Raw genomic sequence first — 10,591 nt, forward strand, 5'->3', positions numbered from 1 at the left:
TTGTAAGTACTTCTTTGAAAGGACTTTCTCCGAAGGGGAGTAGTGGCCGTCAGTGCAACTCACGTGGTGTACTGTAGGCATTACTCAAGGGTCTCTGCAGCGTCCCTTTCCGGCCCCTAGCTTCAACCTCTCTCATTCTTTTCACTGTGCCTCCGTTCATGTTCTCTTTCTTCCATCTGACTTTCCACCCTCTCTAACAATTGTTTCGTAGTGCAACTGCTAAAGGGTTTCTCCTGTTACACCTTTCGAACCTTCTTTCATCTCAGTTTCCCTTTCAGCGCTGAATGACCTCATATGTCACAGATTTTGGCCTCCTAAATTCTATATTCTATCCTTGAAAGCGCTTCTGGTGATATATTTTTGTCTTCATCTGATAATGAATGCTGTGACGCTTACATGACCTGGCTAATATACAAACTGTCTTCTTCTCTTGACAGGGTCATCCACATCTCCCACGTGACTGAGGAAATGAAAAAAGCCGACATAGAAGGGGCGCAGCCGAAGGACGCCAAGCAGCAGGCTGACCAGAAGAAACCGAAAGCCGACCTCAAACTCTCGTCCGAGTCGGAGACGAAGCCCCAATCCCCTTCGGGAGCAGCCAAAGGCGATGATGTCACTCAGCCCTGCGGCCTCGAACGGAATATAGATAGACTCAGTAGCGCCAGCAGGCGACACGCCCCCTTAAAACAATCACCGCCTACTGGCCAGGAATACCAGGGCAGAGACGCCGACGACAACACCTGCTACGAGAACAGGATAACTGACGCGGAGATCCTCGAGTCGGAGAAAGCGAATGCCGTCAGGAGAGAAACCGATCAAAGAAGAGGAGAGTAGAGAGAGTAGAAGCGCGGATGATAATGATCGCAGTTTATCTGCTTATTTCGTGGTGCAAACGCCATAGACGAAAACCAAGAAGAAGAACACGAGTCTGGCTAAGACTTTATGGTCTGGAGGAGGGGCGGCGATCTCATTGCTTTCATTAGAGTTAGGAGGGAAAGGGAGCTCCCTTTAATTTTTTTTTTTTTTTGTACCATATACATGTGTGGCATTGACGCTAACCACGACGTCGCTTCGCCTAACGTATTTATTGATGTAGAATTTTGATTATGAAGGGAGTTCGTTGTGTTCTTTTCCTTTACTGATGAAGCATGACAATATGAATCCATAATTCATTGTTATTATCTCTTCTCTTGTCGTTTAGTTTATACACACACACACATACATATATATATATATATATATATATATATATATAATACATACACGTGTATTATGTATATATATACGTATATATATATATATATATATATATATATATATATATACTATATATATTATTCAGAAAAGAAACTTTACACATCTTTGCCTAACGAAGTTCTTCATGAACGGTCTTATGTTAAGGAAAATAATTCCGGTAGTAATAATTTTAATGTCAAAAATAATAATAATTCATAGGTTAATCTCGCCTACATAGTGTATATATAGACCACATATCGGGTAGCTAGATTTACAAATACAGACATTCATTTCTCCACTATCACAATTCTAGTCTACTTTACGTCTTTTTTAATTGTTTTTGTTTTCGTTTCGTCTCAAAATATTGAAAAGTTTTTCGTTTTTTTTTTTTGCTTATACCTGGGAAGAAGACAAAGTCCGTACTTCGTGATAACAAATGTTGATGTTATAGAATGAGTGAGTGTGCCTGCGCACATAACGATTTAATTGAAATATATATACATATATATATCAGTTAATATAGTTACTAATTTCATAAAGGACGTCACGTGATTTCTCGAGGGACACAGACGTCAGCTTCTGTGGTTGACGTCATAATATGGAGGCCCAATATCATCTACATAACGTGGAGAAGTCAAGATGACTTCCGACCCTGATTATGACAAAGAGATGTCTTTCTGTCTTTCATGTTTTTTAATCTGTCCGTTGGTCTGTTTTATATTATTCTCTCCGCGTGTAGATAAAGTGCCAATTTACCCTTTTTTTCATTATATTTAATGCTTAATAGTAGAACTTTCTGACTCTAGTCTCAATGTTGAACCTATTTGTTAATGTTACGTGTCAGATGCACGATGAGTTGTAGAAATATGTATGGATTTCTTTTCCTAATAAAGTCTATCCTGGTGTTCGTTGTAGGTCTGACTTGATTTTATCCTTTTTCTGTGCAGTATAACGACAGCCTGTGGTATTGGGTTACACAAAATTGGATACTTATTGAAATAACTGTTCTTTTAATCATGCAGGCATTTTTGTTGTACTCAACTGGACGTTTTCAGGGGTAAATGTTTTAGAAGCTGCGTATTCAAAGAAACCAGAATGGCTCATTCTGACCCAAAATGCGTGACCTTTTCAATTCCTGTTGAATTCCATTAGGCCTTGTTATTTGTAATCATTAAATGCACGTTTATTATGTAACTGGAACATATCAGCATCCGCATTCCTATATTCAAATTCCTTTCATGCGTTTAATTCCACCCCGAAGTTCAGCAGAGAGTTAACAGCTGGCCAAGGTCTATATATATATATATATATATATATATATATATATATATATATATATATATATATATATATATATATATATATATATATATATATATATATATATATATATATATATATCTCCAGACCTTGTAATTGGCTAATTCCGGTTCCAAACTGCCTCGTCACGGTAGCGAAAGTATCCTGTTTTAAAGAATTGCCTTCAGAGCGGTTAACCAGCGAGCCAACTTGGCGATCACCGAAACTTAGTTCGTATATGAACATCGCAGGGCAACATCATATTATTAGAAGCTGCCCCGGTGTCCTTAGTGTATCTTTGTCTGGTGATAACTGTGTGGGTTGGGGGTGTGGGGCATACTGAACTACATCGCTGTGTTCGTTGAACTGCAGAGACAGCTGCTGAAAGAACATTATTCGTTGGAGCATTTCTGTTACCTTAGAACATTTTACAGTAAGTTGATATCCAATATTGATTCAAAAGTTTGCATCGTAGCAAGATTTCAAATGGAGCATAAAATGTTTCCAATCAGGAGTTCACATCGTAATTTAGATACAAGTAGCATTTAACCAAACTTGTTGCCTACCTTGTATTGTGTGTATAACTCCTGTAAAATAACGAATCACTGTAGAATGACTTGAAGACAATGTATTTTGGGAACGCAATATGACATAGAAGGGAAAAATTTGATGATGGTTTGCTCTCATTCTCTTCAAATCCTCGACGCCAGATAAATCGCATTCAGTCAAATAGCCACACCTATTAATACTACAATTACGATTACTAATGTTTCTACTACTACTCTCAGTCTCGGGTTCAAGCCCACTTTGAGTTATAAATTAAATGATATACTATAGCAGGTTCACTTAAGGTAGATTTTTGGGTGAGCCCTATGCCTGCGAGAAGTTTGTTTGGCGGCCGCTGATTGGCTGGGAGCTGCTTACCTCGCGGTACTAGCCAATCAGCGGCCGCCAGACAAATGTCTTGTAAGCACAGGGCTCATCCAAGAATCTGCCTTAAGTGAACCAGTTATAGTGTCCATGATTGAACGAGCATATCCGTTGGATATCAGAAGTATTAAATTGGCATCGGTGAAAGTAAAAAAAAAATGACTCGTTGTGGTAAAATCAATGTCGCTGCTTGTAATGCCGGGCAAAACATACAGCGTTAGTACCTATCGCCTTGCCCCAGTAAATCTCAAATCAATACAATTTAAATCCCCGCAAAGAACTTGCATTTTGGAATGAATAAAGGAACTTTCATAATTAATTAAAGAACTTGCATTTATGAATGGATAAAAGAACTTTCATAATTGATGAAATAACTTGCAATTTGGAATGACTATAGGAATTTTCATAATAAATGAAAAAACCTGGATTTTGGAATGAGTAAATGAACTTTCATTTCAGAATTAATTAAAGAACTTTCGTTTCGGAATTACTTAGAGAACTGTCATTTTGGAATTAATGGTAAAACTTTCAGAGCATGTCAAGACTAACGAACCCACTAATTTACAAAACAATTATACAACTTTGATATATATATATATATATATATATATATATATAATATATATATATATATATTATCATGTATTAACGTAATTGGCATTGCTTTTGCTTTATTTTTATCTCGGCCTTGTTACTGCTTTTTGTTATATTTTGTTGTATATAAAATTAGCGTAAGGAAATTAGTTTTAAGGTTTTAGTTTTAAGCTTTACTTAGGTCTCGGCTGAGCGTCAAGCGAACTGCTTGTTAAACCTCCTCCCCGCTTGTTAAATGTTTGTGAGCATCTTATTAATGCTAGTTTTTTTGTTTTGTTTATCTTTTGAGTGGTTGGTGAAAAGGACACCAGTGAGGATATTGGAGGGGCGGGACTTTTTCCCGACAACAGTTCGGGCTCGCTATTCCCCCCGCATGGTTGTGCAGCTGGCTTATTTTTCTGAATCGCCCTTCGAAGGATTTGTCGTCGTCAGTATTGAAGGCGCAGGGGCATTTCTGCCATCTGCGGTGACTTACCCCCTTACTGTGTGTACTTTCCTGCGGGCTCTGATATCGGCGCTGGATCCCGACAGAGTGGACGTGGGAGGGACATCACTGTGTTTGCCTACGACTTCCTTCTGAGCTGCAGCGGTGGGGGCATTGAGGCCCGTGAAGGTGCAAGTAGGGCGGTTGCTACCAGGTAGGGAATATCCCTTGTGTTTTTGGTCGGGAGCACGACAGACTCCTTCCCCATGGTATTAGTGACCTGTGTAGCTGCACGCCCTTCAGATAGCTGAGTATTGGCCTGGTACGTGGCATTGTCCCAGAGAGTGTAAGAGATCACGGCTCCCCTGTATTTTCGGCTTTCAGCAAGGCGACTGTTTAGTCTGACTCGTTTGTGTATCCATTCAGCCCTTATTCAGTGTGAGGAGCTCTTCCCGAGTATTATTTTTGTTATTTACTTTCGTATAGTGAGTCGTTCGAGACTGTTGGCATTTCTTATTGCCACTTTATATTTATATATATATGCCAGTCTTTGTGTATATCTTGTCACGAGTGATGCTATAATTTTCGTTATTTCTTGTGGGTATTATATATCAATTAATATGTTGGATATTTTTTATATTTAAGATTTAGTTTATATTTGTAGGTAGGAGAATTAAGTTTTCCCCCTGTTGGTCTCTTACTTCTTTCCTCTCTGTTTAGTTATAGGTATTGGTTTATATTTATGTTGATGTTGGGCCCATTTTGCTAATTTATGCAGTATATTTCTCTTATTTTCTGTCTAGGGTTTAGTGTTAGTGTTTAGGAACTCCTAAGGGAGTAGTAAGGACTAAGTTGTGTCCTGTATAGTCACAAGGCTGACTTTATTATTCTTTTGCTTTGTTTGTTAATAAATATTGTTGAGTTTTCCTGTGTGTTTTTGTCTCCGCTGACTGAATTTAGCTGGATACTTGGTAAGATCACTGTCCTCTCTATTCTTGTGCAAAAGAACTTGCACCACGGCCCAACAAGGGTCGTAACATAATATATACTATATATATATATATATATATATATATATATATATATATATATATATATATATATATATATATATATATATATATATATATATATATATATATATATATATATATATATATATATCAATCACAAGCTACAAATGTCCTTTAATATCTAAATTCACTTTACCTCCCAAATGATAGATTTTCATATATGTGCCGAAGGGGAATTTTTTAGTTAATAATAATTTCGTCCCCCATGGGATCGAACCACCGTCCAAGTGGACGGGGACGAAATCAGGACAGTCAGTGACGCTATCCAAACAGCCAACAGAGACGGTGGTTCGATCCCATGGGGGGACGAAATTATTATCAACTAAAAAATTCCCCTTCGGTACATATATAAGCGTCTCTGTTGGCTGTTTGGATAGCGTCACTGACTGTCCTGATTTCGTCCCCGTCCACTTGGACGGTGGTTCGATCCCATGGGGGGACGAAATTATTATCAACTAAAAAATTCCCCTTCGGTACATATATGAATGAATTGATATATAATAAAGGATCACGGTTCGATGTGATAATTATTCATATATATATATATATATATATATATATATATATATATATATATATATATAGCATGTATATATAGATATCTAAATCAAAATGGTATAATATTGTCTTGAAAAGTAGTGGGTTCGATGATCTTGACTTGATCCAAACTTTCATTTTGGAATTGATGAAAAAACTTTAATTTTGAAATTAAAGAGCTTTCATTTAAGGGACTTTCATTTCGGAATTACTTGAGGAACTCATTTCTTAATTAATAAAAAAACTTTCATTTTGGAATTAAGGAACTTTCATTTTGGTGTTAAGTGTAATTTCTTAAATAATAAAGGAACTGTCATTCCTGAATTAATTAAGGAACATTAATGTCTGATATGATGAAAGACCTTTCATTCTAGGATTAATCGAAGAACCTCCATTTCAGAATTACTGAAAAACTATTTCGATGTTAAAGAACTTTAATTTTAGTATTAATTGACTAACTTTAATTTAGGGATTAATGAAAGAACATTAATTTCGGAATGAATGAAAGAACTTTCATTTCGAAATTAATGAAAACTTTCATTTCGAAATTAATGAAAGAACTTTCATCTCGGAGCTAATGAAAGAACTTTCATATCGGAACTAATGAAAGAACTATCATATCGGAATTAATGAAAGAACTTTCATTTCGGAATTAATAAAAGAACTTTCATCTCGGAGCTAATGAAGAACTTTCATATCGGAACTAATGAAAGAACTATCATTTCGGAATCAATGAAAGAACTTTCATTTCGGAATTAATAAAAGAACTTTCATCTCGGGGCTAATGAAAGAACTTTCATATCGGAACTAATGAAAGAACTATAATTTCGGAATTAATGAAAGAACTTTCATTTCTGAATTAATAAAAGAACTTTCATTCGGAATTAATAAAAGAACTTTCATTCTAGAATTAATTGAAGAACTTTTTTTCTGGAGTTAGCTGTCATTTCAGGGTTAATGAAAGAATTAATTAGAGAACTTTGTCAGAATTAATTAACTTTTATTTTTGAATATAGGACATTTCATTCGGATATTAATGGATGCACTTTCATTTGGGAATTAAAGTAATTTAATTTCGGAATTAATAAGTGGCTTATTGGGTGGCCCTTGACCCAGTGATTTGGGACGCCCAGAAAGTCGATTATGAAGAGCCTAGCTGCCTTCATTATGACTCAAAAGGTATCTGTAAATATTTCTTAATAAGGAAATTATCAAATCCATCAAGAATAACAGGCCGTGACAAACATTTCAATTTATTGAATAACATCAACCCTGAAAAAAGAAGCGCCTCAGTGGCGTGATCGGTATGGTCTTGGCCAGCCACCTCGGTGGTCGCGAGTTCGATTCGTCATTCCATTGAGGAGTTAGAGATGTGTATTTCTGGTGATAGAAGTTCACTCTTGACGTGGTTCGGAAGTCACGAAGCCTTTGGTGCCGTTGCTGAATAACCACTGGTTCCATGCAACGTAAAAACACCTGAAAACTACGTAAATTTAGCTGGTCCGCCGGTATATGTGGTGGTTAGTGATGTGGTATGCCACACAGATGTCGCGGGTTTGAGTCTCCCCCAGTGCAATGAGAAATCCCTGGCTCTGTATCCGTTACTGCTGCAGTGTGAAGTCTGCGGTGGGAGGTTGAAACCAACATTTTTGGGAAGCTTGAATAATAATAATAATAATAATAATAATAATAATAATAATAATAATAATAATATTGTTGAAAATGGCAAAAAACATCAACTTCACAAACTTCAACATATTTTGGGAAAACCTGCTACACACCACCTTATCATGACTCGAGGAATCGCTTGTTTCCTGAAGTAGCAATTTTGGTTCGAACTGGTTGAGATCTACACGTTGTAGAACGCCATTTGCGCCAAGAATTGCCATCCCAAGGTGAGAAAGAGCACCGTGGACGAGGTGTCAAAAACATCCGGCCCATTGACTAGAAAAACAAATAAAAGAATACATAGTAAAGAGCGACAAAAGCGACATTGACCCAATGAATAGGAAATCAAGTAAATAAATGAATGGATATATAAATAGTTACTTTTAAGGAACCACAAAAGCGATATCTGCCCCAATAAAAAGAAAAGCAGATGAATAAATAAAAGAAGCGACAAAAGCGACATATTTCCCAATGAACTGAAAAAATAAATAAATAAATAAATGGCAAAGACACTCCGACAATAACATAAGAGAATACAGGCCACAGAACCGCAGTAGTAGTTTGGTTCAAATAGGGAGTATCAATTACTGTCGTAACCTTCCCGCCTAATCAAGACCCCCATTATCTTTATAACATGAGAAGGACGTGAATCCCGTAAATGTTTTCATTTTACCTCGAGCCAACATCTACTTGAAGTAACTGAGAAAAATGTTGAGTACTTTTAAATACCTTGTTTTCTGACTGTTTGTGCATGTTACGGGCATTGAGAGTGTATACGGCTGTTGTACAATAAACATAGAAAATGCATACGGCTGATGTACAGTAAGTTCCAAAACTGAAGCGACAATTTTCAGAGGATTTCGTTCGAAATTCACTAACTGGCAACTACAACTCTTAGCTGAAAAATTAATTTTTTTGCTACAGTGAAAGCTCTATCAAGCAAAATAAAGCTAACATATGATGCACAAATATCAAATCTATGATATTTATAACAATCATAAGAAAAAATTACTGTAATAGTTATTATTTTAAAGTATAGTAATTACTTCAAACTATAGAAACGAAACAATTTGAAATTCTCGTTCAACATAGAATTACCAACGTTACCAATGTTTATTTCGAGCAATGTGGAAACAAACATTTAATATCATAGTGTATTATCAATTATTTTAGCGAAGATACCTAAAACCATGCAAGTATCAATAGAATGTAAAAGGAAAATCTCCGCGACATTAAACATAATCAACCATGAATGCACATAGATTCAATAGAGAAGTTGGGTGTGGTTGGTAGTTCTGATTTTATCTTCTAGGTTCGAGCATAAAATACCATCTTCGAGAAAGGCTCTAACCGCTGCTGCTACCTTCAGGTGACTAGGCCTAGTTCCGGGCATAGCAAGGCTTACAATTCAGGGCCACCGTCTGTTATTTAGGGAAAAGTAGAACCATTAGGACCGACACCAGGATCTGTCCTTGCACCTAGGAAACAGACTCGCTAAATAAAAAATAAGAAAGACGGTCGCAAACAACCAGAACACCCTAAAACTACCACCTGGTTAAGTAAGGAGACAATAGACCCCAACAACCCCGCCTCACCCTCTACCTTTACCTATACCCACAAACCTAACTCCACCTTTTTCACTTCAACCTTTTACCTCAAATCTTCTAATCATTCCAACCATGAAATTTAAGACTGAATGTGCGTAAGTGTGCGTATCATAAGGGAGTGATATCACCAAATTCATATTTCCACGGGCAACCAGTAATCAGTTCGATCCAGTCAAGCATTATTGTATAACATAAATTTATTATTTTTTTGCGGATATATATATATATATATATATATATATATATATATATATATATATATATATAGAAGCACCCGGGCATGACCAATAGGCCTAGTGCTCGATTCTTAAAACAGGCCTCTGGTTATTCCTGACTAGATAAAAAGGTCCTGAGAGAGAGAGAGAGAGAGAGAGAGAGAGAGCATAACAGGAGATACTCGAATTAAAATAATGCTCGCCAAGCATATTCACACTCCGGATCGTATGGACAAAAATAGTCTCACTTATGCACTGAAAAAAAGGGTGGAAACCTACGAAAATAATTGTTTGATGCGACCCTGAACGCAATTCCACAAGCAAAGATTTGCACAATTGAGGAATTAGATGAAATTATTAACTAACAAGCTGGAAAATATATTTCCTTGATTCTTGAATAGGCTTAACCATGTAGCCAATGCTAAACGCGCATATAACTTGGATTTCTTTTTTTTTTCTTTTACACCAACTTGTCTAATTTATATTCCATTTAATCAGATACTAAACTTTGTGCTTTATCAAAAGAAATCATAATAACTTTCGATATAACGCTATAAAAGTTAATTTGCAAATCATATTAGGCCAATGCTTATGCATTCTGTTCCTGCTGCGACTCATTGGTGAACACTTGATATCACACACTGAGAGCCACAGATGTTTCTATGAGGAAATTCGTTTTTTTTTTCTCTCTCTCTTTTTTTTAATAAACAATTATTGAACAATCATTGATCATTCACTGGGGAAATAATTTCTGTGCTTCTACAATTAATCACTGATACGTATTGTTAGATAAAGAGAATGACAATAATTGGAGTAAAATATACTAACTGGCAACCCCACGAGTTTCTAAAGAAATACGATCAGTTCTGAAATTTATCGCTTCACTTCTGGAACTTACTGTACAATAAACGAGGGAAAAGTGTACGGCTATCATAAGGCAAACATCGAGAATGCACACGGCTGTTATAATATTAAATCTCGTTACCCCGGGAAATGTTTACGGCTATC

At 36.3% G+C, this 10,591-nt stretch overlaps 1 protein-coding gene across 2 annotated transcripts in view; it reads left to right on the forward strand.

Moving 5' to 3' along the window:
- Window positions 1-2,144, forward strand: part of LOC135225500 (proton-coupled folate transporter-like) — a 26,005-nt gene extending 23,861 nt beyond the window's left edge. For both annotated transcript variants that reach the window (XM_064264799.1, XM_064264792.1), the window contains exons 7-8: window positions 1-2; window positions 438-2,144. The exon at window positions 1-2 is cut by the window's left edge and continues 155 nt beyond it. In XM_064264799.1, the coding sequence (XP_064120869.1) occupies window positions 1-2; window positions 438-834 (399 nt within the window). In that variant the 3' untranslated portion in view covers window positions 835-2,144. The remainder of the gene's footprint in view (window positions 3-437) is intronic.
- Window positions 2,145-10,591: the final 8,447 nt, after the last annotated feature.

Source organism: Macrobrachium nipponense, chromosome 20 (assembly GCF_015104395.2).
Source record: "Macrobrachium nipponense isolate FS-2020 chromosome 20, ASM1510439v2, whole genome shotgun sequence".
Taxonomy (NCBI): domain Eukaryota; kingdom Metazoa; phylum Arthropoda; class Malacostraca; order Decapoda; family Palaemonidae; genus Macrobrachium; species Macrobrachium nipponense.